The 20883-nt window shown below is 40.1% G+C and overlaps 1 protein-coding gene across 4 annotated transcripts in view; it reads left to right on the top strand.

Annotated features, from left to right (window-relative positions):
- The window catches only part of LOC132826725 (voltage-dependent calcium channel subunit alpha-2/delta-1), a 668330-nt gene that overhangs the window by 401607 nt on the left and 245840 nt on the right, over nt 1-20883 (top strand). For all 4 annotated transcript variants that reach the window (XM_060842844.1, XM_060842843.1, XM_060842845.1 and 1 more), the window contains one exon: nt 8043-8112. In XM_060842844.1, the coding sequence (XP_060698827.1) occupies nt 8043-8112 (70 nt within the window). The remainder of the gene's footprint in view (nt 1-8042; nt 8113-20883) is intronic.

Raw genomic sequence — 20883 nt, 5'->3', positions numbered from 1 at the left:
CTTTCTCCATTTGAGATGAAGTGTCAGCCATGCCATCTCTCTGCCCGGGAAGCATTTTGTATTTTGTTCCCCTCTCACTACATGGACAATGAAGGGCATCTCCAGGTTGGCAGTACTTGATCTCGTGCGCAATGGTCTTTGTAAATGGTGTTGACACTGGAGTGCTGGAGGTGCCAGTGTGAAAATTTTTGCTAGGTCATAGGGAGAGAAATACTCTGTGAAACTTTGCCAAAATTGGTGCTTAGCATATTTCAAGTAAAATTCAGAGCACTGAATGTTATTTTCTAAACTGGCAGGAGTGAGTCCAAATTGTTGATCTCGTCAAGCATAAATCAGCTGTCATCACAGAAACAGTGTTGTGATATGTTTTACCTTGATGAGAGTACACAAACCTAAATGATTTTATCGAGGAGAGCTGGCCTGTTTATCAAAGCTGCAAGCAATGCCCAATTTAGTAGAGTCTTAGGCATTTACTAATGGACATTAATCTATTATGTCTATCTGGAGGTAGATTCAGCTATGATGGTTACATCAACACCAAATTCATCGATAATTAATTTAATCTTTTGCTTCTTTTGGAACCTGAACTTCAATGTCCTGTTCATCAAATTCTGCAGAACTCCTTTGGCCAGTTATTCTGGGAAGACAAAATCTCCTCGCGATAGGCCTTCATTTTACGAAATGCTATTATATTTCTGAGAGGACATGCTCCCTCAGAAGTTCCGAGCTGCATGTCTGTTCTAACAGTTCAGTCATAGCACAGAACTGTCAGGAAGGAGGCGAACCATGACCCCTTTCATGGCAGTCACTTAACGTGTTCTGACTTTTAAAAGTCCCGACAGGCATTTTGACAACTGCTGTCAAACTGTGAGTACATAGGGTGAGTGTGATGTTAAGGTGCTGGGAGATTTGGGTGGCAGATAAGTGGGATTCCAGCTGGGAGGAGTGCCAGCTGTAGAGGGGTAGGCTGTCATAAGCAGCAAGATGAACTGGCAGTTTGCCAGTTTAGTGGCATGCCAAGCTAGGGTGCTGGTTGATAAAGGGAAGGTGTAAAGTTGGTAGAATACCACACTGCCCAGGAACTAGAGATCTGACTGGGCAGAGTGACAGGTAGGTAGGGGATACAATGTCTGGGTGAAAGATGGCAACAGAAGTGATGCACTGTTTAACATCAGTCAGAGAGGGTGGGCGAAATTGGTTCAGCATGGGGAGGGTCAGGAACAGGTTGTGAAGGGTTGGAAAGTTGGGTCTGCTGTGGCTGAGGGTCAGACAGGGCGGTTCTGTCATGTCAGGTCTGGGTTCAGCATAGGTTGTCGGCAGGGGTGTCGCAAGGAAGGCAGGAGTCCAGGAGAGGGAGGGGTTCTGTCATGGAACATTGTGAGGATAAGTGTGCAGTCAGGTTAAGTGTGCAGTCAACTGAACAGTTATTCAGGAGTTAGACTGCTTTTTTAATGGTCCAACTTTGCCTGGGTAACTATCTCATTTGGTTTCATTGGAACCATCCAAAATCTCTGACCTAAATGAAGACTTTCAGAAGGTTCGAGACTTAATGGATTTGCTGAATTGAAAATTCAATTTCCCAGGCAATAGGATATCTGGTCAGCATGGACAAGTTGGACCAAAGGGTCTATTTCCGTGCTGCACTTCTCTATAACTCTCTGAACCTAATTCCTTTGGAGTGTGTTATGATGGAGTTTCCACAGGTTTGCCATGCGGAACTCCCATCTATACTGGAGTAACAAATGTCTGGCCAGTGGAAAATCCAGGCCCTGGCAGTGCAATGTTTTGAAAATTACTTTTTCCCGTTATTGCAAAGATCAGAAACTGCACTATATCCATAATGATCCTTGCAGGCAAATCATGACAGGAGATCAGTGTGGATAAGTTGATGTAGACCATTGCTGTTCTGATTATTTCTCTCTCCAGAAGATGCATTATTTGAAGTCATTGGATTGATACTAGTCTTCTGATTACTGCATTGCTGGTAATTGTCATCCCTCCCACTGGCATTGCCCAAATGGGCACCTGCCAATTGGGGTGGCACGGTGGCTCATTGGTTCGCACAGCTGCCTCACAACACCAGGGTCCTGGGTTTGACTCCCACCTGTCTGTGTGGAGTTTGCACATTCTCCCTATGTCTGCGTGGGTTTCCTCTGGGTGCTCCGGTTTCCTCCCACAATCAAAGATGTGCAGGTCAGGTGAATTGGCCATGCTAAATTGCCCAGTGTTAGGTGCATTAGTCAGGGAGAAAGCGGGGACTGCAGATGCTGGAGATCAGAGCTGAAAATGTGTTGCTGGAAAAGCCCTGAAGAAGGGCTCGTGCCTGAAACGTCGATTTTCCTGCTCTTTGGATGTAGCCTGACCTGATGCGCTTTTCCAGCCACACATTTTCAGTATTAGTCAGGGGTAAATATTAGGGTAAGGGAATGGGTTTCTCTTTGTAGGGATGGTGTGGACTTGTTGGGCCAAAGGGCCTGTTTCCACACTGTAGAGAATCTAATCTGTAAGCTATCAGAGCACAGAATTGCAGCCTGGGACTGGCCATTATGATGGATTGGCATCATTTTAAATGTGCATCAAATGTTCCTTCCAGCTGTTCTTTCTTCATGGTAATGCCATACAAAGGTAGACCAATGAGAAATGGCATTTGTAGCCTTTACTGTTGAGTTGGTGGATGTCAAAATCTGGCATTTTCACACATTGAAGGTTATTTAGGCTAAACACCACTAAAAACTCATTCTGGAAGATAATTCCCAGTTGCAGTAGCCACAGCACACAGTCTGCTGGTACAACTTTTTTTCTAATTAACCTGGTCAGAGATGTTACTACATCCCTCTGGAGTAGGTGGGACTTGAACCTGAGTCTCCTGGCTCAGAAGTAGGGACACTCCCACTGCACCATCAGAGCCTTTGTGCTGGTATAAAAATTCTTTCCTTTCATCCGTTTCAGCCTGTTCTAATCGCTGTACCTTATCATTCTCATTCTTCTTCCTGCCAATGCACAATGGGAGAAGGACCAGAAAATTTGGAATTCCAGCACCTGGCTCTTTATTTAAATGAAATGAGAGTTTTCTTTTAGTTGTTTGTGGGAAGAACCAAGTAATTTTATTGAGTTTAAAAGAATCGATTTTTGAGGCAGAAAATCCTGGCCAGAATAAATAGTTCCCCTGTTGAAATGTGAAAGAAAATCAAAATTTACATGGACATTCAAGACTAATACTTTTTGTAAAATTGTGAGCAGCATTCTCCTTGAATGTTGCTTCAGTCTGTTCCCTATATCCTTCCTTTCATTATGACGCTGGCATACAAAGTGCGACTGTGCAGGTACTAAGATTGAACTGTATCCCACAGAGATAAAATGTCAGATGTGCTTTCCCTGAATGTGATAGACTGTTTGCAGATTCCTTCCTCTCGGATTGTTTTACTGAACATGATTTGCATTTTGCAGTACTTGTTCGATGACTCAGACATAGTGATTGCCTGTCAGCCTTGATCCATCATTTGAAGACTCAGTTATAATTCAATTCCTACAAACCCAATCTCCAAACGAAAGGCAGTAACTTATTTAACGTGATGTTAACAGCAAATTGCATAATAAGAAGTGGGATTCCTATATAGATGAACTGTTGCTCCAATTACTTGTCTCAAGAAGTTAGAAAGCTTGCTGCCTTCATTATTTTTTGAATTAGTTACTGGAAATATAAATGTTCACCTGTGTAAGATGAAAAGAAAATTGCATTTCTACAATACTTTATCCCTCAGAAATGCTAATCGAACTTAACAAGCAGGGAGTTCATTTGGAATGCAGCGATAATAACTTGGCAAGCACTTTGTACATTGCAGGATCCATGGGAACAGCAATGAGTAGAATGACCAATTAATCTGGTTTCGGTGGTTGTGTTTGAGAGAAGAACTTTGCTCAGGTCTAATTCATCTTAGATCTTCCTAAATAATCTGAGTCTTTTTGAAATATGTGATGGACTCTTTAATATCTATCTGAATCTCTGCATCATTTGCAAGTCTGCATCTCTAATAGTCCAATACGTTGCTGCAGTTAGAGTACTCAGTACACATGCATTCCTGAAATGAACTGCAATTCTTTTGATTCAGAGTTGTCATCAAGTAAACTGAGCTGGAAGCTAAAAAAAAACTCATACCAGAGTGATGACAATGTTAAATTGAATCAAGTAGCCCTTCCTTACAAGTAGAAGGCAGGGGATCTAGATAACTGCTGGTTGCCTAATATGTCAGAACAGGAAATTAAAAATATCCATGAAGTAAAACACTGTCTGAATTTCTAGCAGTCCAGATTTCCACTGTGAATCTTATAAAGAGGAGGTCTCAGATTAGGTTTCAATTGATGAACACCTGTTTCAAGGTGCGACTTTCAACTGACAGATTTTTTAAAAAATCATTTTGTGGGATGTGGGTGGCACTGGCTGGCTTTGTGTGTTACCATGTTGTGTAATTTTAATATTTGCCAATTTAAATGTCTAGTCATGACTAAAATTAAGAATCAATTGCTATTGCAGAAGAGTTCCTCTGAGCTTGCTGCAAAGAAATTATAAACCCAGTGCATGACAAATATCTAAGATCTCATTGCACTCACCCAACCTATCCCATTCTTTCCCAGCAAATGCAAAAATTAGTCTTTGAAGAAAATAAATAAAATAATTAAATAATCTGTGAGGTAGGTATGGTGGGAAGGTATAATACATTCTACCACACTATCACTGTGTGTGATAGTACTATCACTGTGTGTGATAGTGTGATAGAACCACACTATTTGTGGGCGGCACGGTGGCACAGTGGTTAGCACTGCTGCCTCACAGCGCCTGAGACCTGGGTTCAATTCCCGACTCAGGCGACTGACTGTGTGGAGTTTGCACGTTCTCCCTGTGTCTGCGTGGGTTTCCTCCGGGTGCTCCGGTTTCCTCCCACAGTCCAAAGATGTGCGGGTCAGGTGAATTGGCCATGCTAAATTGCCCATAGAGTTAGATAAGGGGTAAATGTAGGGGTATGGGTGGGTTGTGCTACGGCGGGTCAGTGTGGACTTGTTGGGCCGAAGGGCCTGTTTCCACACTGTAAGTAATCTAATCTAATCTAATCACACTATCCCTGCAACAGCATTTGGAGAACACTGTAAATTTCTAACATTACACAGTGCAAATATGATCGTTCTCTTCAAAACAGTATTTTTGTAATATGTGGTTGCACAAATGTGTTGTTATCATACATAATGCATATGTACTTGTGAAAGGAGAGTGCAGCTGAAGCTATGTACTCCTTGTTTGTGTAAATGAAATTGGGACTTGAGAATGGAGGCAAATGACTACAAAGGTTCTTCAAAGTTGATACCTTCGGCTTTTGATATCACAAGTTACATCAGGTCTTAGGTCAATACAACTTTCAAATGAAATGGAGAATAAAGTAGTTGTGACTTTTGCAAAAATCATCGAAAGAAAAACATTTTTACTCATCAGTGCGGTCTCACACTGGTAAGTTTTGACTTTTAAATCTTGAAGTGAAATTACAGTGGCCTACAATAGCTAGGAGCCAAGTGGTTCCACAAATTAGGAATCAAATGTAGGATTTAAAGTTCAGGAAGCTGTGCAAGTTCACTTTGTCAGATGTATCATTAAAAAAGGAGAGAGAGAATTGAATGAATACTTGGAAGCAAACAACTTAGTGTGATGGAGAAAGTGCAGTGAGAAGGACTAATTGGAAAGCTCGATCAAGGAACTGAGAAGGCATAATGGATCATATGGCCTCCTTCTGTGCTGGCTGTTTGATAGAGGAGATTAATCACTGATATTCACAATGGTAGAGTTCAAATACTTTGGAAGGACAATTTAACAGTTAGGTAGTAGGAAGTGACTTCTTCCTATCAAAGAATATGTGATGAGAGAAAGTCTTTGAAACAAACAGTCTAATGATATTTAATGGTGTTCTTGGCAAGAAAAGTGAGTGATTTGGTGAAGAAAAATTGGTGAATTGCTCTGATAGAAGGAGACTGATATATTTGTCCTCATTGACGTTCCTGTCCTGTAGTACAGTTATGCCTGCGTATATTTAGTGTTTGTTCGAGAAAGGGTACACAGATGATTCTTGAGAGTGTCTCCAAGGATAAGGAACTTCAGTTTTGTGGAGTGATTAGAGAAGGGTTTTCTCCTGAGAGAGGAGAATGGTGGTCCTTCTGGGAGAAGAGAAGGTTGAGAGGAGATTTAGAGGTGTTCCCAATCATGAGGAGTCTGGAAAAAATAGACAGAGACAAATGCTTCCTACTGCAAGAAGGATTTGGAACCAGAGGACACTGATTTAAGGGGCTTTGCAAAAGAAGCAATGGTGACATTGGGAAAATATGCAACCAATAGTGTGGATGTGGAATACATTTCCTAAGAATGTGGTGAAGATAGTGTCTCAAAAGAAAATTGAATAATTATATTCACACAAGGCCACACCTTGAGTATTGCGTGCAGTTTTGGTCTGCACGTCTGAGGAAGGATTCTTGTTATTGAGGGAGTCCAGCGAAGATTCACCAGACTGATTCCCGGGATGGTAGGACTGACATATGAGGAAAGACTGGATCGACTGAGCTTGCACATGCTGGAATTGAGAAGAATGAGGGGAGAATCTCATAGAAACATAGAACATCCTTGTGGGACTGGACAGGCTCACCATGGAAAGAATGTTCCCAAAGTTGGGGAAGTCCAGAATTAGGGGTCACAGTCTAAGAATAAGGGGTAAGCCATTCAGGACTGAGATGAGGAAGAATTTCTTCACTCAGAGTTGTGAACCTGTGGAACTCTCTCCATGGGAAGCTGTTGGGGTCAGTTTGTTAGATATATTCAAAAGGGAACTGAACGTGGTCCTTGCAGCTAAAGGGATCAAGGGGTGTGGGAAAGAGTGGGAGTGGAACACTGAAATTGCATGATCAGTCATGATCGTATTCAATGGTGGTGCAGCCTCAAAGGGCTGAATGGCCTACTCCTGCACTTAATTTCTATGTTTCCATGTTTTTGTAGGAAGAGAGAAAAGTTTCCAGAGCTACAGCAAAGAGACTGGGAGCAGGATCATCTTGCTGGCACTGACATAAATCTTACAGCGGTTCAAATCTGTACAACCAGGAATGGACCAGTTGAGTTGTTCTTGCAGAGCGCTGGTATAGACACAAAAGTTTTTTGTGGCCTCATACTGGGTTGTAACCTTCTATGGTTCATTTCATCTTATGAAATTACAAACTGGATTAATAAAAGGTCATTTGACTATCAGCTAAACACAATGTAGGAGCAAACACTGCAGATGTTGGAATCTGTGCTGCAAACAAAAGATGCTTGAAGGTCATAGTGGGTCAGGCAGCATTCATGGAGAGAAAACAAGCTAATGTTTTGAGTCTCGATGCAATGATGAAGAATCTCCAGCATTTTGTGTTTTCAGTATTTAATTGCCAGCATTGCTTTCTTTAAACGGGTTTAGTCAAAATGTAGTTGTGTGTGTGGTGCTGGAAAAGCACAGCAGGTCAGACAGTATCCGAGGAGCAGGAGAGTCGACATTTCGGGTCAGAGCCCTTCATCAGGAATCACTTGACATAAGTATAACATTAATACTTCAAATTCTGTATGACCACACTGATGTACAGAGAAGAGAATTTGGAAAAAGGACTTCAAATTTTCATTACTGATTCCTTTACCCGCTGTAGGGCGACTTATCAAATCCATTCTGAACCTGATATGGAATGATTTCTTGCACTGGTTTGCAACATTTGCAATTAACTAAGTGTTGCAAATCATCTCAAATTAACCTAAGCCTAGCAGAAATGATAAACAATGAATGTAGCCCTCTACCCTCCTTCATTATCAATATGCTTATCTATGGCCATTTTTGTAAGATGGTTTATTAATTTACAATAAAGCATACTTCCTTGTTTAATGACGTTTTTTAGGTTGCATTTTAGATCCATTTCTTTGGTAAATTCAGTAGATTTATTGGACGTTTCTTTAATCAATAGCTCCAATCAAGTTCAATCTTTTGTTTTACTTCCAGCATCGCCGTGGGTTGATCTAACAAAGACTGCCAATAGGATCGACTTGTATGATGTTCGGAGAAGACCATGGTAAGTGCTGCTTCAGTGAGGGGATGTAGGCATTTGGCAAGCTAGCATGTGTTGCCCATCCCTGTTTGTCCCTGAGTGGTTTATGAGACCTTTGTCTATGGGCAGTTAACCTTAATAATGTGGGTCTGGAGTAATGTATAGGCCAAACCAGGTAAGAATGGCAGATTATCTCATCGAAAGGTTATTAGTGAGCTAGATGGATTTTTATGAGGATCAAACATAATTGTCATATTCACCATTATATAGACACTCTTACAATTCCATATTTTGCTAAATTAATTTAAATTACATCATCTGCCATGGTGGGTTTTGAACCCTTCATCCCAGTGCATTAGCCTCGGCCTCTGGTTTTGTCATCCACTGATGTCACCTCTGCAGTTGTGAAATCATTTAATAACATTTGTAATAACATTAGTCATTGGCTTCCATCCTGGAGCACTGAATGCTATTTATAAAAAGGTATAAGAAAGTAAAAGAAATATATTTGAGTTGATACAGTAAACTTAAAGAAAAGTTAGAAGTGACTATCCATTGTTATTATATTGCTATGGTCTTGAGGGAGACTAGTAACTTTGAAAGAGAATTTCAAACTTTCAGTTATTAACTGAAAGAATTATGCCATGATGTTTCACATTTTAAAGTAAACTGCTTATACGAGCTAAACAAATTAAATGCTGCTAACTTAACACTAAATTCCATAAAATGTTTAAACTATAAATTTTAAAAGCATACCAGGACAGGCCCCATTTTTAGTTTATCTCCATCTGAGAGTTTCCCTCTACTTTATAGGATTTTGAGTTTTTTTCCACTTCTCCTTGGAGCTACAGATTCCAGGCAGTAACTTTTGATTCTTCTCAGTGTTCCTGCTATTCTTTAAGCTGTGAGATTTCTTAGGATCCTTCTGCCAGCATCCTATAATGTGGCCAACTGCTTAAACAGCTCATGATCATGGACATCCCAGCTTCAGGATTGGCCTCACTACTTTCTTGTTCGGTGACTCCAAAATCAGAAAGCATCCTCAGTTTCTGATGGCTTTTTACTCCTGGTCTACAGCTCCTGCCAGATTTCTTTCCTTTTGCTCATCTCTAAGCTACTTTGTGTGTCCAACACCAACTCCTATTTCTTTGAGATGTCATATAAGTGAAACCCAGGGACACACAAAGCTCCCTGCATCTATCTGTCTATCAGCAAGCAACATGACCCACCTGGATGTCCCAGATGTAACTTTCGACTAACTAACTTTATCTGCCAAAAGTCACTTTGATTCTGGGGTCCAAGATTTATGTCTCAAGAATAATTGCAATCTCGACAGAATCACTCGTTCCATTGTCAGGCTGAAAAAAAGACCACTTTTTTGTTTGTTGTTTCCCTCTTCCAACTCTGACTTCTTAAAAAATACACAGGCTGTCCTTTGAATTGCAGTTACTCAATGTCTGTTTATTGGTCTCCTAATCCAAGTGCTTCCATTATCATTCATCTAAAACGTGCCTCCAAACATAAAGTTGCACTCCTAAAACGTGAGTCTTGAAGTTGCTCATTTTCACAATGATATTCATCGTGAACTGTATATATAAGAACAAAGAGTTTTTATTCACTTTGATATTCTGTATCTCCATTCAACAAATCAACAGTTCTAAATGCTGATGTACATGTTTGGTGAAGATTACTTTGAGCAATTGCTTATCAGGAGCTAACATGTGCAGATATAGCTGCTCCCACCAAAATGGTGTGTGTTGTCATGTTAAGTTCAGAAACTGTGCCAAGCCAGTTTCCTTCATGCTTTCATTAGCTGATAGAGTTTGTTACAAAACCTTGTCAGCAAATAAAGGAAAGTGCAAATGTATGCTCATAATAATAAGGTGGATGTGATTTAATCTTTTAATTGCTTAATTATTTAATGCCACTTCAGTATCGCTGATGCAGCTCAATTGCATAAAAATAACCTGAGCTAAAAAGTTTTTAAAATTTATTCTTGGGATATGAACATCATTGACTGGATCAGCATTTATTATCCATTCCTAATTGCCCTTGAGAATATGCTCAGGAGTTGCCTTCTTGAACCACTGCTGTCCATGTGCTGTCAGAAGATCCACATAGCTGTTAGGAAGGGAACTCCCAGATTTTGTCCCAGAATTTTCAAGTCCTAGATGACTGACGTGGGGGGGGGGTGCAATTTGTGAGTGGTTGGGAATCCCATGTATCTGCTGCCTTTACTCTTCTATACGATAGTGATCAGGAGTTTGAAAGGCAAAAGAACTGTGGATGCTGTAAATCAAAGACAAAAACAGAAGTTGCTGGAAAAGTTTAGCAGGTCTGTAGGATCTGTGAAGAGAAATTAATTTTTTGGGTCCGGTGACCCTTCCTCAGAACTGAAAAATAATGAAGAATGCTTCAGCCTCACTATTATTTTGACAACAAAATTAATGGGGCCGTTACCACTCTGTAGAAATGGCAATATAAGTGACCTCCATGGAAATTAATTAATTTGCAATTGAAAAATATTGTATCTCTTCCTACCATCTGATTTTTTTTTGATGTGGTATTGATTTTATGTTTCCCAGTCAGAAAGTAGGATTGTTGACCTGTTGTTTGACCTTTGTTAACACAAGTTAACATTCAACTTTCAAACATACTTTTAAGTTTGTTCATGGGATGTGGCCTTCACTGGCTAATCCAGTATTTATATCTCAGCCCTAATTACCCAGAAGATTGTTAAGAGTCAACCACATTTGTCTCTCAAAGTAATAATGTGGATTACACCAATATGTATGAACGAGTATCAATGACTTGGCATATGCTGTTCTCCCATGTAGGGAGCCATCATTTCTTGCTCTATTTCTCTCAGGCCTCCTCAACAATGAAGGAAAAACACTTCATTTAAAAAGCTTTATGTTCAGCAGGGTGTATTAGTTTATAGAAATCCATCTTACAGTCTTCTTCAGTCTATTCAGAATGGTTGTCTAATTGAAGCAATGAGAGAATGTCAGTAAATTCTGTTGCTTTGTTGCAGTTCAGTCGTTAGACTGTACATTTGTCATATAGGAGGTTTTGTGGTTTCTGTTTTGTGATACCATGTATTTATGCATTAGGAGTAGAATTAATACAAGCCTGGCAGCAATTGCCTGAATCCTCACAGCCTGATACAAAAATAGCATCCTGTCCAGGGTGACCAAAAGAGAATGAAAATAAACAAAAAAGGCAAAATATATTTTTGACAGTGGTAAAGTATAAAATGAAATGTTATAACTCAGATAGTGAAGGTATATCTGTCAATGGAATGTCCAACATGCTTCTTTTCTGCCAGTTTCTATGAGATTTGTGTGGGTGAAATTGTAGAAATCTGCAGGTATTAACTATTAATTAATGCCTTGCTAAGGTGTGAGTGTCAGTCAAACATAATGAACAACCTACTTGGGCTACCTGAGACTATATCGGCTTTCTGCCACAGTGCCACGTTCTTTGTCTCACAACCGCTTAATGGATACTTTTTAACTTATATTTTGGATTTCTGTGAAGCTTGAAAATGTTGCTAGGAAATCTTACGTAAATTGCATTAAGATCTGGAGCAGAATGCCTGACCTAGTCATTTTAATTGCACAGTATGTTAGATCACATTAATATACCTACAGTGAAAAATATCACATTTAATTACAGTACTCAAACATAATTTTGAGTTATTTGGTTAAACATCTTTTTTTTTAAACCATTTCATAGACCTAAGAATTACTCTTGCTTCAGCTGCTTAAGAAATTAAAATTCTCAAACTCTGGGACGGAATATGCAATATAAGCAGTGGTGACCTTTCATTGTTATTCAATCTAATATTAAGACAAAAGCATAGATCTCCAGCAATGTGCAATATAGAGAAAAGTCATAATTAGCAGTTTGATGCACTTTTGAGGTTTTGCAGTCAATGTTTGTTTTGTAATGTGTTTTGAGTCAATAGGGCACAAATATCTTTTTTTATTATTTCATGGGATGTGGATACTGCTGGCTCGGTCAGCATTTATTGCCCATCCTGAGTTGTCCTTGTGAAGGTTGTGGTGAGCTGTCTTCATGAACCGCCACAGTCCACCCTAAAATTCAGATGAAAGTTACCTTAAAGGGGAACTTGAAAGAAAAGCTGTAGCATATTTTAACTGATGAGTGGCATGCTTGATAAAACCTCTTAATTCTAGGCTTGGTAAGAAAGGAGAAATTGTTCAGTAACAATTAAAACAATTGCAAAAAAAAGTTTGCTGAAGAAGGAAAAGTGCAAGTTAGTTTAATACTTTCTGAAGATTTTCTGTTTGGCCCTCAAACACACCTTGTAAGCATTCTATCCCCTTCTTTTCTAAGAGTGGTTTAGTCAACTGATGCAATAGCTTTGGTGTTCACAATCAGTGAGTTATTTTAATCATGTTGACCAGGTTCTGTAGCAAATAGGGGAACTGAGGGATACATTCCACTAATATTCTGCTGATGTGTGTGTGTGTATGCACTACTGGAATTGTGGGATAGGGCTAAGAGAAATCAAGGTGGTGTTCAATGTTGCCATTGATGCACACAAAGCTGAGACCGCTTGAATTAGCTATTGGTCATGAGCAGCACTTTCAAATATATCATCTCCTCTAACCTTCCCTTGCTGAACACTTTTGCTGCATATTTCTGATTGGCAGCTATGATGTTCCAAAAAGGAGAGAGTCCAGGAAGTATAGACCCAGTTTCACTCTGTAATTATTGCCTTTTCATTACAGTGAACCAATTACCTGCTTCTGTAACAACAGTCGCACTAATGACCATAAAATCTATTTGGCACCTATAAATAATCAAATTTGTACTCGAAATGCTTCACTGGAGATTGAATTATATTAGTTTTAACTATAATTATCTTTGAAATTTAACTTAAATATTTGCACCATGGCAAAATTAACTGATTTCTTGACACCTGTTATGACATATGGTAAACCTTCCTGCTTAATTTAAACCAGCAACACAGAAAAGATTTATCCTGTGCAGTAATCTGTAAAAGTTTGAGAGGTGAAGCACTATTTAAAGTACAAATTTTAAAACTTTGTTTTTTAAAGTATAATAGAGAATAATTAACTAACAACTATTTACAACTCCTCCCTCTGACCTATCTCTTACCTTCCACTGTATAATATTAGTCAGATAAAACTCCTATTTAAGATTTACAAAACAAAACTTTTTATCTCAAAACCAGGCAGATTTCTGTTTTCTCTGTACTCCTGTCTTCTTTTCTTGGTCATTCTGCTTCACATGTTACTGATCGATAAGGGTACCTTTAAGAGAGCTATTTTTGGGCAGTCGCTTTACATGCTGGTGGCTTAGCAGTTCTCCACCCAATTATTCGATTTTCCCTGGTCTTGTACTCCCATAGCAACGGATTGTGTCATTGGCTTTTAAGATTGTCAATACACTAGATTCAAACTGGATTGGAGTTTGGTATTTTCAGGGTCCAATTTAAACAAATCTGTTTTTGTCTCCAGGTAACCAGCTACCCTAACTGCTGGATCAAAAGATTACATTATATCTTTTTTCAGGACACTTGGTCCTGTGTCAGGCAGTTCTGTTGCTTTTAACTCTTTTTTTAAGGTACCGTGTGCCCATATCTTCATAACACATCCTAGATGGATTTGTTAGAGTGGTGATGGCTGATGTGATACAGACATTGAGAGTTTGCAGAAACTGTCACCAAACATTTTCAAGAAGGTCAGAGGCATCATCTGAAATTCTCAGCTTTGATATTGAGATGGTTTCGTTTTGTTATATTATATTTGAGACTCAAAGAACACAATGGTATGAAGGCGGTTATCGCTGTTTTGAGCTTCACAGACTTATGGAAACATTTTAGAATGAAGAACCAAGTGTATTTCCTGTTGGAGAAAATTCTGAAGGAATGAAATAATATCCACTTAAAAAGGCATGGGTTAATTAGGGATAGTCAACGTGGCTTTGTCAGAGGGAGGCCTAACAAATTGTTAGAATTGTTTGGAAATGTGATCAACTGTATGGATGGGAAGAGTTCAATTTTACATGGATTTGAGCAAAGATTTTTACAAGGTCCCACATGGAAAACTGAGAAGGTTAAAGGACATGGAATTAAGGAAAGCTTGGTGAGATGGATCAGAAACTGGCTGAGTAATAGGACACACAGGGTAGTGGAAGAAGGCTATGTAAGTGACTATTGCCTGGTGTCCAGCAGTGTACCACAAGAATCAGTACAGGGACCCTCATTGTTTGTTACAAACATAAAATATATAGGTGAAAATGTGGGCGGAATATTAAACAAATTTGCAGGCGACACAAAGATTGGTAGGGTGGTTCATAGCAAAGAAGATCATTGTAGGCAACAGGAAGACATAATGGGTTGAGCAGACTGGTGACAGATGATATTTAACCCTGATAAGTGTGAGGTAATCTATTTTGGAAGAAACAAGATTAGAGAGTATTTAATGAATGCAGTACACTGGGTAGCTTAGAGGAACAGAGGGTGATTATTCACAGATCCCTGAAGTCGACAGAGCATTTGAATAAGGTAGCTAAGAAGGCATAAGGGACACTTGATTTCATCAGTCATGGCACAGAGTATAAGAGCAAAGAGGTAATGTTGGAGTTGTACAGAGCATTGGTCAGGCCACAACTGGGGTACTGTGTGTAGTTCTGGTCACCTCACTGCAGGAAGGATGTGATAGCACTTAAGGAGGTCAGAGGAGGTTCACCAGGATGTCACCTGGGATGGAGAAATTGAGCTATAAGAAGAGACTGGAGAGGCTTGGATTGTTTTCTTTAGAGCAGAGGAAACTGAGGGGGGACATGATTGAGGGGTATAAGATTAAGAGGGGTATGAACAAAGTGAATAGAGAGCAACTGTTTCCATTGTATGAAGGGTCAATGACGAGATGGCATCATTTTAGGGTAAGGGTCAGGAGATTCAGAGGGGATTTGAAAAAGATTTTCACTCCGCAGGTGTCAGGAATCTGGAATGTACTTCCTGGGAAGGCTAGTGGAGGCTGGAAACTTGGCAACCTTTTAAAAAGTAGTTGGATGAGTACTTCAAATATCATAACATTCAAGGATATGGGACAAGCACACATTTAGTGGTAGTGATGTTGGTGCAGACTCCATGGGCCGAAATGCCTTTTCTGCACTGTATGAATCTATGTATTCTGGTCACACTGATTAATGCATCACAACCGACTCCTCCCACCTTTCTCCTCCTCGTCTGGTTCCCTGGTTTCATGGCCCATGGTTGAATGAACCCTTCCAAAGGCAATTCCATGAACTGTTAGAACCAGGCTATTTGCAATAATTAGACCATAAGGAAGTTTTAACCCAATGCCTTCACTAAACATCTGAGCCCTCATCCATTTCATCATCTTGCTGGCACCCTACATAAGTTGAGCTTTGACCCAGTAGCTCAGTCACCTCAGCTGCCTGCAGGGTTAATATGGGAAAAGTATTGCTTTTAATATTGGTACATTTCCACAGATGGTTTAGCTTCTTATGGTTCTGTATCTACATACACTTCCACCATGTGGCAAAGTGAAGGATTCCTGTGTATCTACTACCTGTGAGGCCCAGAGATTTAATAATGCTAAAACTGTAGGACAGTTCGAGGCTAGTATCCGAGCTGAGTCAGTTAAGTTCCATTCATGCTAACCTTTGTATGTGAGAGGAAAAAACAATCACGTGATTTTGCACATTTGTTCAGCTGGACATTTTAGGGCCAAGCCAACCACACTTTGTGCCTCACAAGAAAATGATCAGATCGAAAATGCAACATTTCTTTATTTATTCAAGGATGTGGGTACCATTGACTAAGCCAGCATTTGTTACCCATCTCTCATTGCCATTGAGACAGTGCTAGTGAGCAGCCATATTGAACCATTGCAGCCTGTCTGGTGTGGGTATACCCCCACAGTGCTATTAGATAAGAATTTCCAAGATTTTGACTCCGGGATGGTGAACGAACAGTGGACGATTCTGTCATGGTAATATTATTAAATGTTAATTGCAGATGGTTAGATTATTTCTTGTTGGAAATGGTCATAAGACCTTTAAAGTCTGGTTGAAGATTTGTAGCTCGGGTGTCCGTTGTTGTGGTTCTGTTCGCCGAGCTGGAAGTTTTTGCTGCAAACGTTTCGTTCCCTGGCTAGCACTGATGATGTTCCCTAGCCAGGGAACGAAACGTTTGCAGCAAAAACTTCCAGCTCGGCGAACAGAACCACAACAACGGTCATAAGACCATTGTGGTGTGATAATTATTTGCTGATCATTAGCCCAAGCCTGAATATTGTCCAGACCTTTCTGCACACAGGCAGAGGCTGCTTCGGTATCAGACAAGTTGCAAATCATGCCAAACATTATGGAAGCATCAATGAATATCTTCCGTTCTAATCTTATGATAGGGAGGGTCATTGATAAAGCAGAAGATAGTTGGGACTACAATGCTACTCCGAGAAACCAGGAAGGGGGAAGACTGAGGAATAGTGGTGAAATCACTGACTAATAATGCAGGGGTCCAGGCTATTTTTCTGAGGCCATAGAATTGAAACTCAAGTGATAAAGAAAATGAGAATATGAATCTAGTTTCTGTGCTGGTGACTATGACCAATAGTGTACCTTAATGTAAAAGCCCATCTGGTTCATAAATGTCCTTGAGGGAAGGAAATCTGCCAACTTTACTTGGTCTGCCTGACTTGTGACTCTAGATCCACTGCATTGTGGTTGATTTTTAAAAGTCCTCTGGAATGGTCAACCACACACTCAGTTCAAGCACAGTTAGGGATAGCCAGTAAATCCTCCCATTGCCAATGATGTTCATATCTTTTAAAGAAAATAATGCAACTCCTACAGCAAGTCTTTAGGACTGAGATAGAGTCATACATCATGGAAACAGACTCTTTGGTCCAACTCATCCGTGCCGACCAAGTTTTCCAAACTAACCTAGTCCAACTTGTTTGCATTTGGCCAATATCCCTCTAAACGTTTCCTATTCATGTACCTGCCCAAATGTCTTTTAAATGTAACTGTAACTGAATCTATCAATTCTTCTGACAGTTCATTCCACATACCAACCACACTGTGTGAAAATGTTGTCCCTCAGGTTTCTTTTAAATCTTTTTCCTTTCATCTTAAAAATATGCCCCCAGTTTTGAACACCCCCACCCTGCAGAAAAGACCTTTGCTGTTTACCTTATCTAAGCCCCTCATGATTTTATAAACCTCTAAGGTCAACTCTCCAGTTCCTACACTCCAGTGAAAAACGTCCCAGCCTCTCCTTAAAACTCAAACCCTCTACTCTCAGCAGCATCCTGTTAAATTTCTTTTGAACCCTCTCCAACTTAATAATATCATTCCTATAGTAGGGTGACCAGAACTGTATGCAGTACTGCAAAAGTGGCTTCACCAATTTCCTGTACAACCTCAACATGACTACTCTTATATCAATAAAAGCATTCGTGCTAAATGCCTTCTTAACCACTTTGTCTACCTGTGACGGAACTTTCAAAGATCTATGTAGCTGAATGCCTAGGTCTCTCTGTTCAACAATACTCCCCACTAAACAACAACTACAACCATCCTCCTTTTTAGTATATGTTACTCCAAACAATAGAATGTTTACCCCTGAAACCTATTGACATAAACTAAACCTTCAATTTCATCACTTTCCATTAAGACTCCCTGTGAGAATCCATCCTCTTGGTATGTCTCCAGCTCTCCTTTCACATCCTGCTTGCATTCCTCCACATCTGTCCTTTTTTATCCTGCTGTATCCATCCAGCTCTGCTGCATACTCCTTGGTCGGTGAATAGCGTTCTGTGATTCATGTACCAGGGCACCTGAATCTCTCTGAAATGTTTTTTCATTTGTTACATTTTTGCTCACTGACCTAACTTATCTGTATCCCTTTGAAGACTCCTTATGCCCTTTTCAAAATTTAGTTTTCTGCCCATGACTGTGCTCAGCATTTTTAGGAATAACAAATTTGGTCCCTTCATCCAAATCCTGAATATAAATTATGAATAGTTGAGGCCTCAGCACTAATCCCTGTAGCATGCCCCTTATAACATCTTGGCTGAAAATGTGTTGCTGGTTAAAGCGCAGCAGGTCAGGCAGCATCCAAGGAACAGGAAATTCGACGTTTCGGGCACAAGCCCTTCATCGAATTTCCTGTTCCTTGGATGCTGCCTGACCTGCTGCGCTTTAACCAGCAACACATTTTCAGCTCTGATCTCCAGCATCTGCAGACCTCACTTTTTACTCGTTATAACATCTTACCAACATGAAAATGACCCATTTATCCCTACTCTGTATTCTCTGTTGGCTAATCAATTCTTTCTCCATGGTAGTATATCACAACCTACACCAGGAATTCTGATTTTGTAGAAGAGCCTCTGAAGCAGCACCTTGACAAATACCTTCAGGAACTCTAGGTAGAGCATTCCCATGTGAACCACTTCGTACACATTGCATATTTTTTTCTCGAAGAACTCCAATAAATTAGTCAAACGTGATTTTCCTTTCACAAAACCATGTTGACTGTATCTTACTGCGTTGTAATTTTCTCAGTGTCCTGCTGTAACTTCCTGCATAACCTTAGCAATTTTCCTGTGACAGATGTTAAACTCTAAACTGCATTTGCTGCTTCCTGTCTCCCTCCTTTCTGAATAGAGGAGTCATATTTGCTACTTTCCTGTCTAATTGGACTCTTTCTAGAATGCAGGAATTCTGAAAAATTTAAACCAATGTTTCCAAACTTGACCGCATCACTTTGAGCTTGACTTGAAGTGTGAATTTAAACTGGAAAATCTAGGATTCCTCAGTTATTCATAGATTGATGTCTTGCTTCATGGATCTTAGTTTTCATAATTAAAAAATATTAACATTTACAGTTCCTGGTTTTCAGGATCATTATCAAACCAAGTAATCCAGAAATTTAAAATATGTATCATTGTCCAGCATGCATCACAATTTTTAGCAATTAAAATTGAAATTAAAGGTCACAGTTCCTAATTTAGCCAAATAAGTGAGATATATAAAAGCATACTTAGGTTATATAAGCATCTGTATAATATCAGAACAGATGGCTTCTTTAAGAATGCATTTCATCATAGTAGCACATCCAGGAGCACTTAGCACAGAAGTGTGATATTGAATCTCAATAGGTGAAATTAAGGCACACTTCTAAGAAATTAATGGATGACTCATGTAGGGAGACGTAGCTCGTTGAATTTTGACCTAATAGTGCTGGATTTTAATAAGAGTTTCATCTAGAAACATCCATTCCGCTAACTGGATCAACATTTGCAACATAACACTTTGTATAAAACACCAGGTCAGCTCGTATTACTCAATCCCTTTGATTTCTGCTTCTGTGTGGGAATCTTCTTCGTCCAGCGTTCATGGGAGATATCATCAGTTGCTGCAAATACTAGCATTTAAGTGTTTTTCAAATGAAATTAAAGCTCACTGCGATTGTTCAAATTTTGGAGTTTTGCAAGGTCAAGTTTTGGTTTTAATTTCAAGTCACTGAGTTGCAAAGTAACATTGCAGATAATTGCAGTTTGTTATTAGAATTAAATTTTCCTTTCTTAAGAAAGTAATTTAAATGTTATCCTTGCTATTCCCAGGCTGTTGCAATACAATTTCAGGGACAATGTGAGCAAACCACCATGACAAGTCTTATTCATTTTTTACTGCTTCTTATGGGAGAAAGTGAGGACCACAGATGCTGGAGATCAGAGTCGATGAGTGAGGTGCTGGAAAAGCACAGCAGATCAGGCAGCATCGAGGTACAGGAGAAATGATGCACTAGGCATAAATAAGCCCTTTGTCAGTTCTCCTGATCCTTGATGCTGCCTGACTTGCTGTGCTTTTCCAGCACCACACTTCACGCTGCTTCTTGTGGGTTTGGACTGGGGGCAATTGAGAAATCTGTACTTCCCAATTTGAATGAACACACACACACACACACACACACACACACACACACACACTCTCTCCACTGAGCTTTTAAAATAGGCTTAGACTCAAACAGAGCTTTTTTTTTGGTTGTTTAAAGCTGGAACTTGCTGAGGAGTAACATAGCTTAATAAAGTCAATGGACTTTTTATTTAAAATCATTAAAGGGATGAGGGTGTCACTGGCTAGATCAGCATTTTTTTGTACAACCGAGAGTGCAGTGGGTCTGGAGTCGCATGTAGGCCAGACCAGGTAAAGATGGCAACTTCCTGCCCTATTGAACATGAGTGACCCAGATGGGTTTCAAGAAGAAACAAATACCTTTAGTGGCACGGTTGCTCAGTGGCTAGCGCTGTTGCCTCACTGCACCAGGGTCCTGTGATCAGTTCCAGTCTCAGGTGACTCTGTGGAGCTCACACATTCTCCCATTCTCTGCACGGGTTTCCACCCACAATCCAACGATGTGCAGGTTAGATGAATTGACCATGCTAAATTGTCTGTTGTATTCAGGGGTGTGCAGGCTAGGTGGATTAGCCATGGGAAATGCAGAGTCACGGGGGTGGGGTGGGGGGTAGAGCGGGGGGGGGGAGGGTTTGTCTGGTGGGATGTTCTTTTGAAGGGTTGGTGTGGGATTGGGATGAATGATTTGCTTCTACACTTTATTCTATGAAACCCTCTCCCTGGGACTTAACTTGTTGCTGCCCAATTTTCTGCCACCTGAAAGACTGTTCCCACCTGGTTCAAGGGCAAGTGGGGGTGGCCGGGTGGAAGATGAAGCCTGGAAGCTAAAATTGCCTCAGCCTT

The sequence above is a fragment of the Hemiscyllium ocellatum genome, chromosome 23 (assembly GCF_020745735.1).
Source record: "Hemiscyllium ocellatum isolate sHemOce1 chromosome 23, sHemOce1.pat.X.cur, whole genome shotgun sequence".
Taxonomy (NCBI): domain Eukaryota; kingdom Metazoa; phylum Chordata; class Chondrichthyes; order Orectolobiformes; family Hemiscylliidae; genus Hemiscyllium; species Hemiscyllium ocellatum.
This window is presented reverse-complemented; position numbering and strand designations above follow the sequence as displayed.